The sequence below is a fragment of the Primulina eburnea genome, chromosome 15 (assembly GCF_022965805.1).
Source record: "Primulina eburnea isolate SZY01 chromosome 15, ASM2296580v1, whole genome shotgun sequence".
Lineage (NCBI taxonomy): Eukaryota > Viridiplantae > Streptophyta > Magnoliopsida > Lamiales > Gesneriaceae > Primulina > Primulina eburnea.
Window position 1 is genome coordinate 1,655,424 of NC_133115.1, and position 21,423 is coordinate 1,676,846.

General features: G+C 33.2%; 3 protein-coding genes and 1 long non-coding RNA gene across 4 annotated transcripts in view; 3 read left to right on the top strand and 1 right to left on the bottom strand.

Moving 5' to 3' along the window:
* The window catches only part of LOC140814184 (uncharacterized), a 95,799-nt gene that overhangs the window by 37,509 nt on the left and 36,867 nt on the right, over positions 1-21,423 (top strand). The window lies entirely within an intron of this gene.
* Positions 682-3,236, top strand: LOC140814493 (uncharacterized). Its single transcript, XM_073173504.1, has 3 exons — positions 682-1,644; positions 2,076-2,236; positions 2,505-3,236. Exons 1-3 carry the CDS (start codon positions 1,021-1,023, stop codon positions 2,668-2,670), a joined length of 951 nt encoding a protein of 316 aa, XP_073029605.1. The 5' UTR covers positions 682-1,020; the 3' UTR covers positions 2,671-3,236.
* LOC140814494 (metacaspase-1-like) lies at positions 2,963-5,305 on the bottom strand. The gene is made up of 5 exons (XM_073173505.1): positions 4,774-5,305; positions 4,152-4,476; positions 3,865-3,976; positions 3,523-3,720; positions 2,963-3,230 (listed from the first exon to the last, which is right to left on the bottom strand). The coding sequence occupies exons 1-5, from the start codon at positions 5,021-5,023 to the stop codon at positions 3,174-3,176; spliced, it is 942 nt and encodes a 313-aa protein (XP_073029606.1). The 5' UTR covers positions 5,024-5,305; the 3' UTR covers positions 2,963-3,173.
* Positions 8,688-11,389, top strand: LOC140815109 (G-type lectin S-receptor-like serine/threonine-protein kinase LECRK3). Its single transcript, XM_073174222.1, has one exon. It carries the CDS (start codon positions 8,766-8,768, stop codon positions 11,202-11,204), a length of 2,439 nt encoding a protein of 812 aa, XP_073030323.1. The 5' UTR covers positions 8,688-8,765; the 3' UTR covers positions 11,205-11,389.

The window sequence follows — 21,423 nt, forward strand, 5'->3', positions numbered from 1 at the left end:
TGAAGTTTTACACGTTATGTGGCTATTGATTTTATTTAGGGTTGATATATCATATCATATTGAAAAATACATATAGTATATCGTACTGTGACATTCGGGGCCAAGAAGACATAGAGTGATCGTTGGTGTCATGATGTTACACGAGCAATGATATGCTCCTAGATGTTTTTTTCCCAAGAGAACATAAATAAATTGATTTCACATCAAAATGAAAGAGATTTCAAATTTGTTCTGATATGAGATTGTGCAGTTGACGAGAGCTTAAAAGATTTAATAAGTATTATTCATATCATCAAGGTGCATCTTTTTTCGGGAGTTCATCATTTAAAAATTCCAAAGTTAAGCATGCTTGATTTTGGGCAATTCTGGGACAGTGATCATCTGAAAATTGCGTATCATCCTAATAATATTTGCATATTATGTTCCACGACCATAGTCTGAGAGACATGGTTATCAAAATATATTTATTTAATATATAAATAAAATATAATAATAAAATGCTAAAGCTTATTAACTACATAACAAAATAATTTATGGGTTCGACTCAGAAATTATTTGAACATATACCAATTTAACTGGAATTGATTAAACTAGTGGCAAAATATTTCAAAAAACCAAGGAGATTTAGCGTTATATATATATATATATATATATATTTTATATATATATTTTAATACTAGACCTGCGAATCATAAGCCATTTACCTCGGAGAAACCGAAATCTACGCGAATATATTCAACTCTGTATCGTATCGCCCACAAAATCATAGTCATTCTTGAGAAGGAACCATAAACAAATCGGTTTCTCCTCCGAAGAAACCTTCTGCCGTTGACAATTCTTCCAAGCTTCAATATGATCTCCATTCGCTGTTAATCATGTTTTGCGCATTCAAATCGACCCATATGAACAAATATACCGTATTCAAGATGATGTTGTAGCCCTCTACATGTTCAAGGAGATTGATGAAACCTTCTTGATTCATAACTGGTTTACTCCTGAATATTTGTGGATAGGATAACAATGGCGAGATGTTTGAGCTTCACGGGTTCAGCGGATTGGTTATACAGAAGCTTTTTCTCATATTCCGGCCTCCGTTCCTTGAAAACGGATCTCGAGGAAGGGACCATCATGCATTGCTGGGTCCCCAAATCCCACAAGAAATCGAAACCCAATCTCCTTTTGGTGCATGGCTTCGGCGCCAATGCCATGTGGCAGTACGGCGATATACTCCGCCACCTGATGCCGCGTTTCAACATCTACGTGCCGGACCTCCTCTTCTTCGGTGACTCTACCACGACGCGGCCGGAACGGAGCGAGGTGTTCCAGGCGCAGTGCGTGATGCGGTTGATGGCGGCATACGGGGTGGAGAAGATGAGCTTGGTGGGGATTAGTTACGGCGGGTTTGTGGGGTACAGCATGGCGGCTCAGTTCCCGGAGGCGGTTGAGAAGGTGGTGCTCTGCTGCACGGGGGTTTGTTTGGAGGAGAAGGATCTGAGAGATGGGCTGTTTGAGGTGTCGGATTTGGATGAGGTAGCGAGTATTTTGATGCCGCAGTCGCCGGAGAAGTTGAGGGAGTTGATGAAGTTTGCTTTTGTTAGGCCTGCGAAAGGGGTCCCCTCTTGCTTCCTCTCAGATTACATTGATGTGAGTTCCCACTTTTGATTTATTTTTAACTTCCTTAAAGGCACACTCATGGGATGACATGACGAGGATGATATGATGAAGGATTACTATTATTTAACTTCCATTTTTTGTAGAACTGGAGTGAAACACAGAATGATGTAGACATGTTGAATCTCATACTTGCATCAAAACGGTTTAGTTGATATAATATAATCTTGTCGATATTTGTGTGTTACCTTAATTTTTTCTCAGATAGTGAGTTGCTTTAACAAGTGCACGCATCATGAAGAAAATATAAATGAAACTGTGTGTGCATGTATGAATACCGTTGAGTGTTACATATAACTAAAAAAAACATTAAATTCCCCTCGTGACATTCATTTGCATGCACTTGTCAATCAATTTTAGAAGTGGAAACATGCAAAATTTTGAAGTTTATGATTTTTGTTCAGGTTTTCTGTACAGATCATGTGAAACAGAAGAAGGAACTGATCCAAGCTTTGATCAAAGAGAGGCAGCTTTCTAATATTCCTAAGATTGTGCAGCCCACATTGATTATATGGGGAGAGCAAGACAAGATCTTTCCAGTTGAATTGTCACACCGTCTACAAATGTAAGCCAAACACATTCTGCTACGTGACCAATCTTTTGTAATATGTATTGTATTCGGTTTTCAATACGCTGACAAATAATAAGATATGGTTTTACAAAAAAATAGATAAATTAAAATTATTAAGAAGTTTGTGTCATACTTCCATTGGATTTCTATATGCACCCATAAGGGCTTTGAAAAAATCGATATAATATAGTTTTGCAGCAGAGATTTTGAAATAACACATCAAATGCCTAATATTTTAATTAGTTTGTTCGATAATTTGCAGGCACATAGGAGAGAAAGCGAGGTTGGTAATAATAAAGAACGCAGGACATGCTGTGAACATTGAGAAACCTAAGCAATTCGCAAAGCATTTAAAGTCATTTCTTGTTGCTAATCCTGTTCCCAGTTCATCCCATCAAACCAAGTATCTCTTCTGGAGTTCTCCTTAACGATGTATCCACATTGTAATTATTTTTATATTTATTCATTGTTGTATAATCCTAGTATTTTCTTTATTCTTTAATTTATATTCCCCGATGGTCATCATAGGAACTTCTGTAGAATATGGCAATTAGCCACTGTAATAAGGCATCTCTCATGAAATCTAACTGCATTACAATTTATTAAGAATAATTATACAATATTGAGCCCCCAAACTCAAGCCATTGCCCGACCATTAATCTTACTTAATTACGATGAAGCTGATGTTGATTTTCTTTATACTCATCGTGCAACTTAAAGGATCACATGGGTTAAATCCCATTCTGGCAATTAAAATTGTCTTAGACCTGCTTAAAATCATTATATTTCTTTTGGTTCTTTTCATATCACTGAAATACAAAAACATAATTTATTGATACCTTAGAGGTCCTAGAGTTAGAGAAGAGGGACCAAGGACCTCCACCGGCCTTCCTCTACTGGCCATTACAATGTTTCAGCGAACTCTGCATTATTAGATCTTGAACTCTGTGTTGGTGTCAAACACTTCAGATGATGATAACAATGGATCCTGAAAAGTTTTCTCAACTTAGTCCTTTTCAGAGTAAGTGCAAAGATCACTATGAAAACTTTGGCGTATTTTGAGTTTACTCTGATGTTGTGTAAGTAAATTATAAGTTAATCATATGAAAGTTTCCAATTTGGAGCGGCCCCGATTATGTTCCACTCGAAAGTTCACAATTTTATCCAATCTGGATACCTATGTCTATACTTCAAATTCCAAAGCTGACTTCGTATTGCCTCAAATTTGTTGCCTACGTAAATTGCTAAAGCTGCATGTTTATAAAGGATATAGAAAGAACCTGCGAGATCTTCCGTTCGAAAACTCTCCGTATTCTAGCTCCGAGCCCTCCAGTTTTATCAGGTTGTTTGAGGGACTTGTTCATAGAATCAAGTATCTCTTGATAGGTTATTTTTTTGTTCTTTGTGACTGCTTCTTTTATTGCTTTTATAAATGTGGATGTCATGGCACCTGACATTTCTTTTTCTGATGAGAGGGCCTGCAAGAGAAGTTTCTTACTTTCTACACCAGACTAATTCTTTATCATTATCTTCTGCTTATGCTTGAAATTTATGAAATGTTTTATGCCTATTCACTCCTACAAACGACAAGAAAGGGAGAGATAAGTGGGAAAATCCTCAACTGATGTGTCTGCAGCTAGTTGGTGATCCTCGCAGGCACTAAAGCAAATAGCCCTTCCACCCATTGTACCCTTACCATCAACCGATGGATGATGGCCTACCTCCCATTTGCTCCTGATAAATATTCATGGGTAACTAGAAATGAATTGAATCAATGCTAAAAGAATCCAATAAATCTTTGGCAAGTCTGTCGCTTTTCTATCTCTCACTCAAACATTTTATCATTTTGCATCTCTTCAATGCATTGATTTATTCAAAAACGGAGCCTGGAATTTGAGAAAGTACTTACTTGTGTATATCGTAAGCATGTGGTAAGTCAAGAACAGTTCCACTGTGACAAGAATCAACAATAGCATGAAGTGTGACACCTGATATCAGTGGTTTAACGATTGTGTCGTTGATGTAGTTATCGAGAATCATTCCTTTAGTTTTAAAGTCGAGAGGGCATATTGTTTCATCAAACCCATCAATCTCATCACCATGGAGATCACGTTGTCGTAAGCCGTGCCCCGAGAAGTAGAATACCAAAGAGTCCCCATGTTGAATGCCCCTCATCAGCCACTTGAAGGCCATTTCAATATTCTTCCTTGTTGGAGAACAGTGGGACTCATCTTCTGTAAAATTTGTTTCATTATTGGCTTAGTTTCAAGAGAAGAAACCTAATCTAATGGAGAACCGAAACCCCTGTGTAACTGAGTTCACTGAAGCAAAATCAATCAACTTTATGCTGCAACTTCCAAGGTAAATACATGCTTAGTTTCCTTGTGTAGATTGTCATTCTCCACATCTATCAACATTTTTCAATAATATTTACTGTTCCTCAGAATTATTTGTGTATTACCAAAAAACGTTCATTTAAAAGTGCGTTTGCTGTATGAATATGCTTATTCCTGGGTAAAGAACAGCATTACCTGCAAGAATGAGGATGGAATCAGTGGGAAATTTGAATTGCTCAACTAGTAAACTTTTCATGTTTTTCAGGTCCTGTGTGGCTCCCCGGAGCTCGTATTTCTGGTTCTTGTAGCTGACTCCACATAGGAACGCACGCTTCCCTCTCGGAGGTTGCTTCGAGGTAGCCTCTGAAATATCCAAACTCTCAGTTCTTATATATTTTCTATGTTTCCTCATACAGCTCAAGGGGTTTCCCTTCATTTCAGTCATGCTACTAGCTTACTCTGCTCTCAAATCTTTGCTTGCCTGTGAAAAAACTCTGCTTTGGTTATTACCAACTGTCAAAGGTTCTTTGACATTCATAGAATTGGTTGTCTGAAGTACTTGGTGACCAAATTATCTCCATCTTCACTGTTTGCAAAGTGAAATGATCAACTATCAGGTGAGTTTTATATACCGAGGTGGATATAACTCAAGGAAGTTTTAAGACATTTTGTGTAGAAAATCTTCTGATGGAACTAAGTATAAGCACCTAGTTTTATAGAGACTAACTAATATGGTTAACTGGTTATAAATTAAAGTCTTTATTCTGAACACGAACTTTATACCCACTATACAGGTAGTGGGTCCTTTAATGGTATGAAGTTTCACCTTACTTTTCATTATCCCATTATTCTTTCATTCAGGTCCCTGCTTTCATGTTATTTGAATTCCAAAATCGGGTACACATATTGTAACTATCATTATAGGCAGAATGAGGATTCTATTTCTTTCTTATCAGGAGTTGAAAATGGATGTTTTTGATGGCATATCACTTCGATGAAGGCTGTGATCCTCTGGCTCATTAGCTTTTATCTCTTTAAATTGCTACCGATCTTTTAATACGGGCTCTGAAGAATCGGATGCCATATTTTTACCATGTAAATTGTCAAGGTTTATCGTAAATATCAGATTCTTGCATGACTAATTGAAGTACCTAGCTTGTACTGGTAATTCTGCAACAGAATAGTTGTTTTGCACTAGCATATCAGAATGGTTGTTTTGCACTAGGCCACTAGCATATATATCAAACTTATATAGAGGCCTTAATTCACTCTTTGGAGCAAATGACTTCAATAGAGCAATATTATGGGCACAAATCAAAAATATCCTGCAGGATTTGCATCTATGGAGTGGAGACCCCTTTTAGATTCTTTTTCGAAAGTGAAATATTCTGGTGAAGTTTTTAATAGTTGACAAATGAGTGAAATCTGGGTTTAGCTTCATTTTTTTTTGTAGTTTTTGTATCTTGTTTGTAATCGCATTCGATCGGAAACAGACCGCAGTATGCATGTTTATCATCTTATCTTCTGAGTTTCTTGATCCTTAAAAGGCTAGTCGGAACACCTTTCATTACACGGAGACATAAATATTACAAAGATGCATGGATTTGCTTTTGGTCAGATTGGTTCCCTCATTTTTCTTATTCATAAAGTTAGATTTCTGGTCTCAAAATTTCCCAAGTAACTTTATCTTTGACAAATTACTCAATATACGCTTAGTGTTGAACTCACTGCCTATCTTTTGGTACAAAGAATCAGGTGCTCTTTTTTAAGTCGTCGAGAGAAATACGAAGTTTGATTTGTTACCGAGTTACCATGCACGGGAGAAGTAATTCGAGGATTACTTCAAATTTATCTTCGAACAAAATAGACCGATAAAAAAAACAAATATAAAAATTTCATTCGATAATTAGGGTGAAAAAAAAGTACTTCTCAAATTATGATTGAATCAAAATTTAGAAAACCACTTTTATTTCAAAATAGACCGACTAAAGCAATAAAAGCCAAACATACTAATACAACACGTGCTTATATGAGACCGTCTCACATATCATAATCTGTGAGATGGATCAACCCTATCCATATTCACAATAAAAAGTAATACTCTTAGCATAAAAAGTAATATTTTTTCATGAGTGACCCAAATAAGATATCCGTCTCACAAATACGACCCGTGAGACCGTCTCACACAAGTTTTTGTCATATATATATTATAAAATTTCATTTTGGATGATTGATTGATGAGTAAAAATTATTAACAAGTCTATTCTATATTTGGCTAAAATACACCAATTAAGCCAATTGTTTGTGTGCCTAAATAATTTTTACTCATCGAATTGAACCAAGGATAACGAGTCAATTGCTTGAAGAATACAGTTAATTCCTAGAATTTGTGAATAATAACTAATCAAACAGCTTTGTCTCTGTTTGCTTGAAGAATACATAATCAATAATCAAATTCTTGTAGTTCTTTAGACTTCAGTTAATTTGAAATCTATCTTGAAGCTGATTTGATTTGGCTGACGAGGGTCTCCACATTCTTGCATAAACTTTTTTTCCCAACCAATCTAACCCGAAAATGGCCGGTTGACATCTCGATCCTCCTTGCATCTTCTTCAATCTTATTCAGTTCCACTGCCTGCTTTCTTTGAATCAAGCCATACAGATGCATGACACCAGACTGCGATTTTTCGTTCCTGGATTCAACTCGTAACAAGGCATTTGATTCTGAATCTGTTGACTGCGGATCATACAGAACAGAAAAGCTACCAAATGTGAGGTGGTCAGGGGTCTCGGACATGATCTCCTCTCCAGAGCTCGGTTCGGAGACGGAAAGCAAAACGGGGGATTCAGGTCCGATTAGGCCCTCGGTGGCGGTGGCCAAATATGATCGTGACTCGGTCGTTTCCATCGGACTACGCGAGTGCGTCCACGGTGGGTTTAGGGAGGGAAATTTAAAACCTTTGAACCAAAATACAGTTACAATTAGTAAAGTTTTTAATATTAGCAACTTTAAAAAATGAAAATAAAAGAATATACGAAAAAACGTAATCCATTAAAATATAATATTACTTGTTTTGGAATTTCATTATTGTTTGAAGATCGATAATCAATACTAGAAAGAAAAAAAACCATATTAATAACAATTTTATGTTACTGTCAAATGAATATTATTATGTCAAAAACTATAGTTGTTAATCAAGTCGCGACTTTATTTCATTAGTGTATTGCCTTATATTAAGCGACGCGAGACATGAGTGACTAAACTTACTTGAGTGTTGATAGATCAGGTTGTAACGCTCATGAGTTCGAAGAATGATATATGTTATTGTTGGTGTGATAGATGGGGTTGTAACGCTCATGAGTTCAAGGAATGATGTATGTTACTGTTGGTGTTGTCTCATTTACTCGTTAAGATTTGACGATGTATCTCAGTATTTATTTCACTCGTGCATATTTAACTCAATATTCTCACTACCCCCAAGAAGTATAAAAATATGCTTATTGAGATGCTAGAACTCATGACTCACTATAATATCTGAAAGAAAACGTGACTTGCATGACACTAATTTTTAAAGGAGATTGTAGTTTCGGACAGAATCATATTTCTGGCTCCGCCACTGCATATCTGGTACAATCGAAATAATTGTTTGGGAAGGAAAAGTGCCTTTTTTTCTTTGTTAGTTGAGAACCAAGTCGTAAGTCAGATTTGTTGAATTATAAGATGCCGGGATATCAATGTTTTGTTTACGTTTAGGATGGGCCAAGAATTTGATTTGTAATTAAGGTGAAATGGACATGCCTCTTGGTCAACCAGCAGTCAACGGTCGACACGCACAAAGTCAAAGTCTTCGGTTTACTTACAAGAATACAATAACAAATACAGCTTTCATGTTCAAAGATAAATATAGCTTGCAGATATCACATGACCAATGGCAGCATTAAAAAAATATATAATTATGGTTTACGTTTGAGATAAAAATAAACATAACTTCGTATTTTTTTAAGATAACTTGTAACTATTTTTTTATTAGAAATTGGAGACGAGACCTTGATCCATGAGCATGATGTAAATATGATCGGAGAGAAACTCGATATTTGTATAATGGCCCTTCAGTCAGTCAAAGGATAGTGGCACATAACTTGTAATTTTGTTTATTCTTTCCTTGGGAAAACCTGCAGCTCCAGAAATGGAATATGGAACTACAAGATTTCGTTCAATCTTGTTGGTGTTAGTGTCTCTTCTCTTAGCCGATCTTGGAGCAGGCCAGTCTGAATGTAATGTAAACTTAGGGGCTGCTTTGTCAGCAGGAAGCACCAACCATAGCTGGCCTTCACCTTCTGCTGAATTCGCCTTTGGATTTCGGCTCCTCTCGAGTGCTTCTTCTAGTTACAAAGATCTGTTCTTTTTAGCCATTTGGTTCAACAAGATACCGGAACAAACCATAGTTTGGTCCGAAAACGAGCATCCAGTTCAAGTTGGTTCACAAGTCCAGCTTTCCAATGAAGGCCACCTAATTCTCTATGATCAACAGGGCAAGGAGATATGGCGTGCCAGTGATGAGAAAGCTAGTTGTGGTGCCATGCTCGATTCAGGAAATTTTGCGCTGAGAAGCGAAGATTCGAATTACCTATGGGAAAGCTTCAAATTTCCTACTGATACGATCTTACCTGGTCAGAGGCTGAGCATGGGAGGGACACTTACTTCTCGTTTATCCGAGACGAATTATACTGAAGGAAGATTTCAGCTCCAGATGCAGAGCGATGGAAATCTTGTGCTCTACACTATTTTCTTGCCCACAAGATATAAGAGTGGTGCTTATTGGGAAAGTGGGACAGTAACCTCGAGGCCTGTCTCCAACTCTGTGCTTATTTATGATGAGGCTGGTTATATTTACATAGAACAGAATAATAAAACAGTGTACAATGTGACCAAAAATGTTCTAGGCGCAAAACAAGACTGTTACTACATGGCTAGGATTGATGAGGATGGCGTGTTTAGGCAATATGATCATCCCAGAAAAAACTATGTTGCTGATAGGAGAAGCTGCATCTCGAGTTGGCGTGTCGTCCAGAGAATTCCAGAAGATATTTGCACCGCGGTTGTGGGTTACTTGGACAGTGGGGCTTGTGGATACAATAGCTACTGTGTGAATTTGGATGGAAAGCCTACTTGCCGTTGTCCAGAAGGATACTCTCCTTTGGATCCTCTGCTTATGCAACGAGGCTGTAAGCCGAACTTTCAGCTGCCAAGCTGTCAAGAAAACGGATGGGAATTGAACGTCGATTTGATCGAGTTTAAGGAGCTGAATAACACTGATTGGCCCTTGAATGATTACGAGCTTCAGACTGGTTTGGATGTAGACAAGGAAAAATGTAAAGAATTTTGCCTCTATGATTGCTATTGTGCAGCCGCTATCTACCATGGGAATAGGTGTTGGAAGAAAAAATTCCCTCTTTCCAATGGAAAACAGTCGCTAGATCTAGACAGGATGGCGTTGATTAAGGTCCCGCGAGGGAACGTGGCCAGCTTGTGTTCTAAAAGCAAAGATAAGTCGAGTATAATTCTCATCGGATCATTTTTGCTCGGCAGTTCAGCGTTCCTGAATCTCGTTCTGCTGCTGGTTTCGTCAGTTCTCGCCTACTTATCATACCGGAAGAAGGTGCTAAATTTTCAGACAGATTCAACATCATTTGGAATAAAAAAGTTCACATACAAAGAACTCGAGCAGGCGACTAGGGGATTCAAGCTGCAATTAGGCCGAGGATCCTTTGGGACGGTTTATAAAGGCGTTCTCCCGTTAAATTCTAGTAAACACATAGCTGTCAAGAGGCTCGACAAATCCGTACAGGACGGTGAGAAGGAATTTAAAACCGAAGTAAGAGTGATCGGGCAAACCCACCATAAAAACTTGGTCAATCTCCTAGGATATTGCGATGCGGGAGTCTCCCGCCTTTTGGTGTACGAATACATGAGCAACGGCTCTTTGGCTAGCTTTCTGTTTGGAATATCAAGGCCTCATTGGAACCAAAGAGTGCAGATTGCTCTTGGTATTGCCAGAGGTCTGACTTACCTACACGAAGAATGCAGCACTCAGATAATTCATTGCGACGTCAAGCCTCAAAACGTCCTCTTGGATGAGTCCTTCGCACCTAAGATTTCCGACTTCGGATTGGCGAAACTTTTGCTAACAGAACAAAGCCGAGCTACGCGGACAAACATCAGAGGCACGGTTGGATACTTTGCACCCGAATGGTTTAGAAAGGCATCCATTACGGTGAAAGTAGACGTTTATAGCTTCGGAGTCATGCTACTGGAAATAATTTGCTGCAAGTCGAGTGTCAGATTTTCCATGAGTGAAGAAGAGGAGGCGTTGGTCGATTGGGCCTATGAATGCTACAGAAAAAAGAATACCCAAAGGCTAGTGGAAAACGATGAGGACGCAAAGAATGACATGACGAATGTGGAAAGGATGGCGATGGTGGCAATCTGGTGCATCCAAGAAGATCCATCACTAAGGCCATCCATGAGAAGAGTCACTCAGATGCTCGAGGGAGTTTCCATAGTTCCCGTCCCTCCGCGGCCTTCGCTCTTCGATTCTTCTTCTATCTTGAGTCAAAACGAATAATTAATAATATAAAGAACTTCCCGTTCATTTGGATCACCTGTTTTTATGTCAAAATTAATACTTTTTATTACAAAATTGAGTCATTTTATGAATAAAAATCGGTGAGCTCCTACTAGAAATCATATCAACTTCGGAGAAGAATCTCTGTTATGTTAGATTCTTTAAGTTTGGACTTGTCACCTTGTTTTATTGTAATTTATTTATTTTTTGTTACAAATATGTGATTAATAAAATTTTAATTTCTGAATAAAAAATTAACAAGATAAAAGAAAAGAGAAAATAGGTTTTTTAAAAAGAACTATAATACAAAAAAAAATTGAATGTACCTTCGTTTTATTCTTGTTCGTTCGGAATCACATATTTGTAACGAAAAAATTAAATTTTTATTAACATTTTTTCAAAAAAAGAGTTGACAAAATCATAAAAGAAAAAATAATAAGAGATACGTCATTTTACCTTCATATATATATTTGTAACCAAAAATGAAATTGTAAATTTAAATTGAATTATTAATCTCATATTTTAATATAAAAAATATAATTTTGATTTTGAAATAATTAAAATATAAAAAAATCGATTTTTGTAAAAAAAATAAATTTTTTTTAATAGTGTCGTGGACTAAGCACTCCCAGTAAGGATCGATCCAACTACTCGGATTTTTTCGAGTCAAATTTTTTTTTTTTTTTTTTTACAGGGAAGGGAGGTGCGTGAAACAAACAGGAAAATGGGGTGTTTGCCTGCCATAACAGCATAAGTTGCTGTTCTTGGACCCAAATTCCCAAGACTGAAATCATATTCCAATGTTCATGAAAGAATTGCTTAATTGGGCCGAGTCTCTCAATTAAGTTTTTTATTTTTAAAAGAAAATTTGTAAGAATTGCATCGTTGTTTTAATGTTTTTTAAAAAACTAAAGTTGAACATTAATATTCAAATTAATTGAAAAAGTGTCATTTGTTAAAAAAAATTAATAGATAAAATTATTTAATCTTTAGTCTTTAATAAGCACTCTCCTCTCCTTAAGAGTAGAATTAGGAGTCGCGACAAAAACAATGATTATTTTTGGAAAAGCCAGAAAGAAAAAAGAGGGTGTATTTATTGCAGAGATTTGGTGACTTTTTTTAAATAACAGACTTTTTTAAAGTTTATAAATTTCTGCTGAATTTTGCAGAATCTCACAGATTTCTAAATATTTTCACAGAATCTTGTAGATTAATTTTGAATATTTTTATTAACATTTGTAAACTTTTTTATAGAACCATATGAACTTTGTAATTTATTATTGTGATTTTTTAAAATTTATTTGAACTAGAAATTGAACGTGAATAACTTTTAATTATTTCAAATATTTCTCTCTCTCGAAATAATATGTTTTACATATTGATTTTATGAAAGACAACAAATAAGTTAGTACTAAATTTATTGCAATTAAATTTCAATTATTCAAGTCAATTCAACATGTTTATTTAAAAAATTAATATTTTTAAAAAATACATAATAATAAATTTCAATATTGATAAATAATTAAACTGAAATTAAATTTATTCATTTTAAATAAATTTTTGTATAAAAAACATATCAATTTTGTTTTTGATAATATGTCAAACAAAAAAAATAAATAAGACAATTATTTGTACCAGAAAATAAATAATAAGTATGTAAAATATTTGTAATTAGTGCAAACTTATAAAATTTTAATTATGTATTAATCACACACATCGTTCAATAATTTTGAGTTATAATCAAAATCAAGATATGAATTGACTAAAATTATAGTAAATAATTAAACATAAAATTTTATATAATAATTAATAAAAAATTAAATTCTACTAATTAAAAATTATTATTATTTTCAATTTATAGTTCAATAAAATATTATAATTTTTTTTGTTACATAGTGTAATACATTTTTAACTTTTTTATAAATCTAATTTTAAATTTTATAAGTTTTTGTGATTGGAACTCCAAAAATAAAATGAACGATACTAATAATTTTGATTTTAAACTATTGTTAGCAATAAAAAAAAATGTTTTTAAAAACTACAAATACAATGAAAAAAATATGGATGAGAAAAAAATGAAAATTAATATTTGTATTGACTATTGAGTATGTGAGTTTGATAGATTTTTCAATTCAATATACATCTAATTCTCTCAGTTGAATCAAAGACATTTTTAGACATTTCATTGTGGTACCTTAGTCTTTAATTATTGTACTTAATAGAATTTTGTGGAGTAATTAAAAGTCTATTGATATTTTGGATACATTTACACTTTTGTAGAGTTTTTAAAAGTCAAGTTTGGAGATCACATGACTTTTAAAAATTTACAAATATTTACATTATATACCACTAAACTTTTATAGAGTATATAAAAGTTTAGATTGAATATCTCTAAACTTTTAAACTCGATAAAAATCATTAAAAATTTAGAACCAATACAGCTCGAGAGATTTCTTGAATTCTATTCTTCATACATGAAAGAAGTGTGTAAATAATGTATATGTATTATGAAAAAATTTATTGGATTGTAAGAGATGCAGTACTGTGCTGCCAATATTTTTAAGATTAAAAATGGAAAAGGGGGAAAAATAATTTTGGAAGTTGCTGGCTGACATTAATGCCATTCATGCACATTTCCTCAATTTTGCATGGAAACTAAATAAAGGTCAATTTCATTGTTTTTTTTATACATATCAATGAATTGATTGACTTACATATTATATATGCGATATCTGATAATGAATTTTAAAAGATTATACAGTCTGGATTTGATTTATTAGCTAATGTTATTGGTGTGTTTTTTTTTAGTGTGTCTAATGTGAGATCGTTTCACGAATCATAATCTGCGAGACAGGTCAACTCTACCCATATTCACAATAAAAAATAATATTTTTAGCATAAAAAGTAATACTTTTTCATGGATTACTCAAAAAAAAGATCTGTCTCACAAATACAACCCGTGAGACCGTCTCACACAAGTTTTTGTCTTTTTCTTTTTGTGACGGGAAGCAAGCGACCGATATTTGTTATATGCACTTCGTAAACAATTGGTCTTAACGTGATATCCTACAAACCACATGTAAACTGCATTAAGCACGATTGTCCGATAAAGAGTTGATTGAGATAATCGAACTCGTAATTATTTGACATCATACTCTCATGTTCCATCAATTTGGATACCTCGTAATGGACATATTATTGGTGTTCTTGTAGTTTGCGACATGAATATAAAATGCTAGTCACTTTTGAATCCCAATCAAATGAATAACGTTTATAAATAAATTGTGCATCATGAAATATAATTTGAAACACCATAACAATTAAAATTAATAAGGTAATTTTCATACCAAATTATTTCCATAATTTGAGAATTGATCCAAAGTTCTTGTTATAAAATATAACCTATGATGCAAATGTGTGGTACAACGTCTCAAACTTAGCTCGGAAATGAAAGAGTAGTAGATAGAGCATCGAAATTTTTTAAGGCTTTACTTGAATTACTATGCAAGTTTAAAATCCATGATTTTAAATTCTGACTTCATTCGAATATACAAAATTCAAGTTAATTCAAATCTATTTTATTTCAAATTAAACAATTTCAATAATAATTACGACAAATATCAAATACACCAAAAAAAAAAATATTATTTAAAACTCGATGCTCCTCGTTTAATACTTTTTCGAATCAAATACGTCGATCAAAACACAATCTAAAAAGTCGTCCTAAACTCAACTCAATGACGCCCATGACTTGATAACAAGAATTTACGTTTATACACTTTAATGTTCAAAATTATATGTAATTGTTTTTCTTTTAAATAAAAAAAATAGAGCTGCAATTTAAATTAGCCCGTCGGTCTACTCTCCTACCCGCACCAATTATGTGAAAGGTAGCATGTCGATATCTAATTTGGTATCACTACATTAATTAATAATGAAATATTCCAAATAATTCTACTCATTAATCACAATTATATCTTAAAAAATATCAAATTTTAAATTTATTATTTTAATTTGATATTTTTATAAACAAACTTTCATGAGATATCAGATCATATCCTCCCAGCATAATTATGCATTACAGGTGTTGATTAAATTATTAATTATCTGACAAAGGGACCGACCTGTTAGATATTCCAATCATTACTTACAAATTACAATTGCATATAATATATAATTATGTAGAACATTGAAAAGGAAACTTGATATAGAGCAAGAAAGTGAATTTCCAAATCGTGAACGAGATGTTATGTTGGGTACAATAATTGTCTTTGTTTGGTAGAGCGATCGAACCGTGGTGCTTGAGCTGTTGTACGGTTTAAAAGATTTGAGTTGCACCATTACTACTAGTTATAACTTTTGGTAAAGCGGCAAGCGTTCGGTCCTACAATTGGTATCAGAGCCAAGATCACGGGTTCGATTCCCATTGATTGCAAAGAATACAATTATTGGGAGGGAGATTGTTGGGTACAATAATTGTCCTTGCTTGGTAGAGCGATCGAACCGTGGTGCTTGAGCTGCTGTGCGGTTTAAAAGATTTGAGTTGCACCATTACTACTAGTTATAACTTTTGGTAAAGCGGCAAGCGCTCGGTCCTACATGCTACCACGAAGATATCATTCAAATTGCATATATGGTGGTTATTTTTGGGATGTAATAATTGTTTGTGTTTAGTTGAGCAATCGAAATATGATGCTTGAGATATTATACTGTTAAAAACATCAAAGTTGCTATAGATTTTGGTAAATGGGTAAACACTCGTCCTACAAATAGTATCAGAGTCAATGATTCCAATTTTCATTTATTACAAGGGGTTGAAATATTGGGAAAAAAGAGGTTGTTGGGGTGAAATATTTGTATATGTTTTGTAGAACAATTGAAACGTCGTAATTGATTTCTTATCACTAACAATCATTTAAGGGTTAATTTAGCCAGTGATCCGAGTTGTTTCTCTCTCGAGGAAGAAGGTTCAAGCTTGTACGTTCTCACATTAAAAAATATATCAGAGGATTATATCTTATGATAGATTGAATTCAATCCTTCAAAATATACAAAAATTTAGGGATATAGGTACGGTAATAATAACTAATAAGTGCAAATCATTGTTGGAATATTATTTTCTCGTATTCAATGAGAGATGGAAGTTTAAAAAAATTTGTTTTGACATTTAAAACGCTTCTTGGCGTCATATGATTTAAATCATTCATATGGTGCTTTAGAATATTTTATCTTCATGTATATAATGTCGGCTCCAACTATTCTGAATTTAATATGAGATAACCATGGTTGTAAATCCCTACGAACGGATTTTTAAACTTCTTCAATCGTCCAATCAAGTACACGATTTAAAATTGGATTCTTCGTTTAGATCGTACTAAAGATCTAAATGGAATTTACGTCGAGAGTTGATCGTCGTAATTTCAAAAATTTGGCAGATGGGTTGCAACGTCACAATGGTGATGTGGGGGAAGGTGGTCGGCCAAATCCCCTGGAGGAGGTGGTCGAATTTTGTGACGAGAGAGAGAACTTTTTGGTGGACAAAAACTTGTGTATAAAATTTATGAATATTATTTAACTATTTATTACACATATATAAAAAAAATTATTGATCCAATCAAAACTCTCGTTTTATCATGAGTGTTTTAGGAGTGTTTTTTCATTATTCAAAAACTCTTATGTATATATATTTTTTACTCTTTAAAAAAACATATATAATTAAATTATTATCAATTTTTGATAATAAAATATAGATATACACATATATATATATACATATACATATTTATTTTTCTATGCTTTAAATTAAATATTTTTTTTATTACTCAATTAACTATTAATTAATTAATAAATCATAGACTCTTCTGGAATGTTTTACGAGAATTTTGTACTTAATATTCACCACTTTTAATTTATTATTTAATTAGTATATTTTTTAAATTTACTAAATAAATAATTGTGAACTTATTATAATCTTAATCAATGATCACACAACGCTGATGTGTAGGGGGTACAAATCTCTTTTTTATAATGAAAAATGAAAATTTCGAATATCAAAATTTTTCACTCATCCATTTGGCAGCTCTCTGCCTATTTTGTGAATTCATTCACTAAAATAGACAGTTTCGCTCTCCATATTTTATTTGCAGTTAAGCAAACTTCTACAACTTCCATTAAATGGGATCAATCCATAAACTCATTTATAAGTTCTCTGTTTTATCTCCATCAAACTAAAGACTCCAAATTCAACAAATTGAATTTGAATATCTCAACATGAACAAATAATCTGATACTTGTGTGATACTCAATAGTTCAGATATATATCTAGTTTTCTATTCCCAACTTCATGTGATTCAGCATAACATTTATTCTTATTCATACTTACCTCAATTAGTCTCTTTCTTTTTCATTAACATCTTGATCAAGACCGTTAGAACTCAAGTCTGATTTATCCTTTGATCATAGTAAGAGCGTATAGTAGTATCGCACAATGATCCTTTTGATATAACTAATAGTGTCTGCAAGAACATTAAGTTATGGTTAACATACAGTACGGTCCATTCAACTCATATATCTCGATCGAATTTAGAACCACTGATATATCGAGAGTTGCAAATAAGTTCGATAAGGATGTGATGTATCTATAAATAATAATAGTGACATGGTATGTTCAACTGAGCAAATGATTTTTCAAAACACACAGGTCTTACTCTGGACATAGATTCCTTGTACTATTAATTAATCAGATCACATAGAATATGTACACACGTAGGTAGGCGGTAAATACACGACTATAAAGAATTGACTCATACGTATTTCAAAACTATATCCAATCTCGTCATCTGATGACCTTCAATGGAGTTGGTAAATGGATCAAGGCGCATGCTAGTACGTAGAACATATATGTTGTCCTGGGTCAAAGGACTAATTGTGTACAGCCATAATCGTATACTATTCCACTCGATAAGTGATAGCTACTAGGAAATTCCGAATGAGAGTTGTTCAGTGCCTAATCAAATGATCATTTATATGAACGAATGGACATCTCATATTCTTATCTATAAAACACGACGTCTACATCAGAGATGTTAGTCTCAAGATCAAGCGACATTTATCTTTATTTTATGCGAACGAATCGACTAGGAACTAGTTTAAAATATGCAATATGCTTCCTAACTAGTTTCATAATCTTATGTTCAGAAACAAACTTCATGGTACTTTTGTATATTCAAGAATTTTATCTATACAGATTGCATAAATATAAATAAAAAATAAATATTATAATCAAATAGAATCATAATATATTATTAAAATAAATATTATTTTTATATGAAAATCGATTAAACTGAGACCAGAAATGGAGACATGCTCTAATAATAACCACTAACATATTACTGGACTAGTCGAAAATACCCCATACTATGTTTGGGTCATGATACCGACATGTCTCTGTCACACGTACGTGTTCCTCAAGGACTGTCCAATTTCTAGATTTAGACTATGTCAGAATTCGGGTCAACAAAAAAACAAAAACCCATTAATATTTTAAATTTATCAGAATTAAATCATATACTCACATTACTAATAATCGTTTTCCTATAATATAGACGATAATCTTAGCAAATAATAATCATAAAAATTTATTGGCATAGGTTTAGCCAGTGTTCTAAAAAACACGCACTGTTTATTTTTTTTAACAATTTAGAAAATATTATTTCACATATTTTTCAATAATTTATACACGATAAAGACGATGATATGTCATTAATTTTGAATTAAAATTTGATATTGATATATACACTATTAACATTTTTTTTGCTCTAGTCAAATTCTACTACATGATACTGGACATATCAGCAATATCAAGTCACATGTTTCAACAATATATGTTGTTATTTCAGCGATTTTCAACACCACGTTAGCACTTCGGTGAAATTTGACTAAACAAACTAAATGACCATGTCTCACATGAGACGATTCTATCTTTTTACATGAGTTAGATTGGGCAAGAGATTAACGTCAAAAAATTGACTGTGAAACGATTTCACATGAATTACTCTTTGTGTTTTAGCAAAAATGTAGAACAAAATCGAGACCAAATTTTTTAGCTCACCTTTCCATCCGCCCAAAGCTTATCATCTGGCATGTAGATTTGGAATAGATTTTCAAAATCAATCCGTTTGTATTTTTAATGTCACACACACACACAACACACATAAACATATCTTATAAACAATATGATAATATAAAAAGAAGCAATATATTTACATCAAATTATTGAAGGTCTTGAAAAATGGTCCCAAAATGCATTTAAAGATGAGCCAAATATGCCATGCAAACTAACACTTGCAAAGAGGTGACATTTAGGAATACAGACCACAAAACTACAAAGTATGGTCATCTGACCACTCACCAAAAATATATTCATGGTCGCCTCGTTTTCAGAAATTTCATTTTAAAAAGTTTTCATTTATTTCACAATAAAAATTAAATCAATTACGAGCATCCTATCCAAATATAAAAATTATTCAATATTCATATTGAGTATTATTCTCTCCATTAGATACTTGGAATAAAATGGAAAAGAAAATGATAATAGTTATAGATTTATATATATTGGACGTAGAGATTACTGATATCTGTTTTTAAAGAAAAAAATTAAATTACATCTTCTGAGTTTCTCAATGAAATTATAGAGTATGTCCACCCAAGTCATTAAAATTTGTAGAGTAGGTCTACTGTACGTGAGATGATCTCACGAATCTATATATGTAAGACATGTTGATCTGATCCATAACTGGAGCGAAAAATAATATTTTGACTAAAAATATAATATTTTTCACGGGTCAGATCAGATAAGAGATTTGTTTCACAAAATCAAATATCTCATAATTTTATTATTATTTCTTTTTTTGTAAAATTTGCATTGTTTTGATGCTTATCTTGGTCATTAAATATGAAAACGTCCATACAAATTATCGCAATTAATACGAAATAAATATATATTTTCCAATTTGACCACTTCGAGAAACCCCACGAATGACTGTGATTGTTAACCTGCGCTGTGCATGCACGAATACTGGATAGCGACCACAAAATTGGATCCAGCGTTGTCTTTGGATCTGTTATTAACTCTTCCTCAATCGAGATCAATAATATTTTTAGTTAATTATTACTTATATATTTCAATTTTTAATATTTTAATTATCTCCTATTGACTATCGTTTGATTAAAAAAAAAGGTTCAAGGTGAACTTAGTGTATATACACATATAGATATATTAATAGAGGTATCAAAACGGACTAGCAAAATGGATCAGTCAACAACCCCAACCCATCATTAGCGACGCAGCGCAGATCGGCCCGCCTTTAGGTAGGTGAGTCGGGAAAACACCAATCCAACTCACTTATTTTAGATGGGGAGGCGGACCAACTCAATGAGGTTATGTGTAATTTGGCGTGTTGAGGTGGACCAGCCTGCAACTTACCACAATCCATCATTAGACAGGACGGGTCTGTCAAACAATTGGTGAGTTGAAAAATTTCCAACCCAACACATCTATTTCACATGACAGAACGAGTCAACCCAACGAACCAAACCTATTTTGACACCTCTATGTATATAAAAGTGATTCTATACTATATTGAGTTGAGAGAAACAAACATCTCAAATGAAAACAAAAAAATACTAATAGACCACACATTGATTTTTTTTTTTTTTGACAAAAAAATTCATGTAAACATCTTTTATAAAAAATATACAAACAAATATTTATTTGGATATATCAAATAATAAATAATATAAATTATACACACTCAACCCCATCATCGCATATTGAATTGAAATAATTAGAAGTATATTTGCAGTGACATTGGGAATAGTGTTGTTTTTGAATGCATTCTTTGAAATCATTTAACGAAATTTTGGTAGTCTATAATTCGGTAAAAGATTATTGGAAGTTCTGCATCAAACAAAAAAATGGTTGGAAGGAAAATATTGAGTTGGTGGGGTTTTTTTTTTTTTTTTTTTACCAGTCATTACTCATCTGGTAAATTAACTATTTTTTAAGATGACAAACAAATAATAATAATAAAATAATAATAGCTACAAGAAATATTCAAGGTAGATTAAAATGTGGAAAACAGCATAATGAGATATATATTTTTTAAAATAGTAAAAATAAATTTAATTAATTTAATTAAAATCTTTCTTGGACAAACTA

Excerpts from the sequence above, each read along its gene's own strand:
- LOC140815109 (XM_073174222.1), top strand. The coding sequence starts at position 8,766 with ATGGAATATGGAACTACAAGATTTCGTTCAATCTTGTTGGTGTTAGTG.
- LOC140814494 (XM_073173505.1), bottom strand. The coding sequence starts at position 5,023 with ATGACTGAAATGAAGGGAAACCCCTTGAGCTGTATGAGGAAACATAGA. Across the intron at positions 3,721-3,864 it reads AACTAGCTGCAGACACATCA|GCCCTCTCATCAGAAAAAGA; the intron begins GTTGAGGATTTT and ends CTTCTCTTGCAG. Across the intron at positions 3,231-3,522 it reads TCGAACGGAAGATCTCGCAG|GATCCATTGTTATCATCATC; the intron begins GTTCTTTCTATA and ends AAAACTTTTCAG.
- LOC140814493 (XM_073173504.1), top strand. The coding sequence starts at position 1,021 with ATGGCGAGATGTTTGAGCTTCACGGGTTCAGCGGATTGGTTATACAGA. Across the intron at positions 1,645-2,075 it reads TCCTCTCAGATTACATTGAT|GTTTTCTGTACAGATCATGT; the intron begins GTGAGTTCCCAC and ends ATTTTTGTTCAG. Across the intron at positions 2,237-2,504 it reads TTGTCACACCGTCTACAAAT|GCACATAGGAGAGAAAGCGA; the intron begins GTAAGCCAAACA and ends GATAATTTGCAG.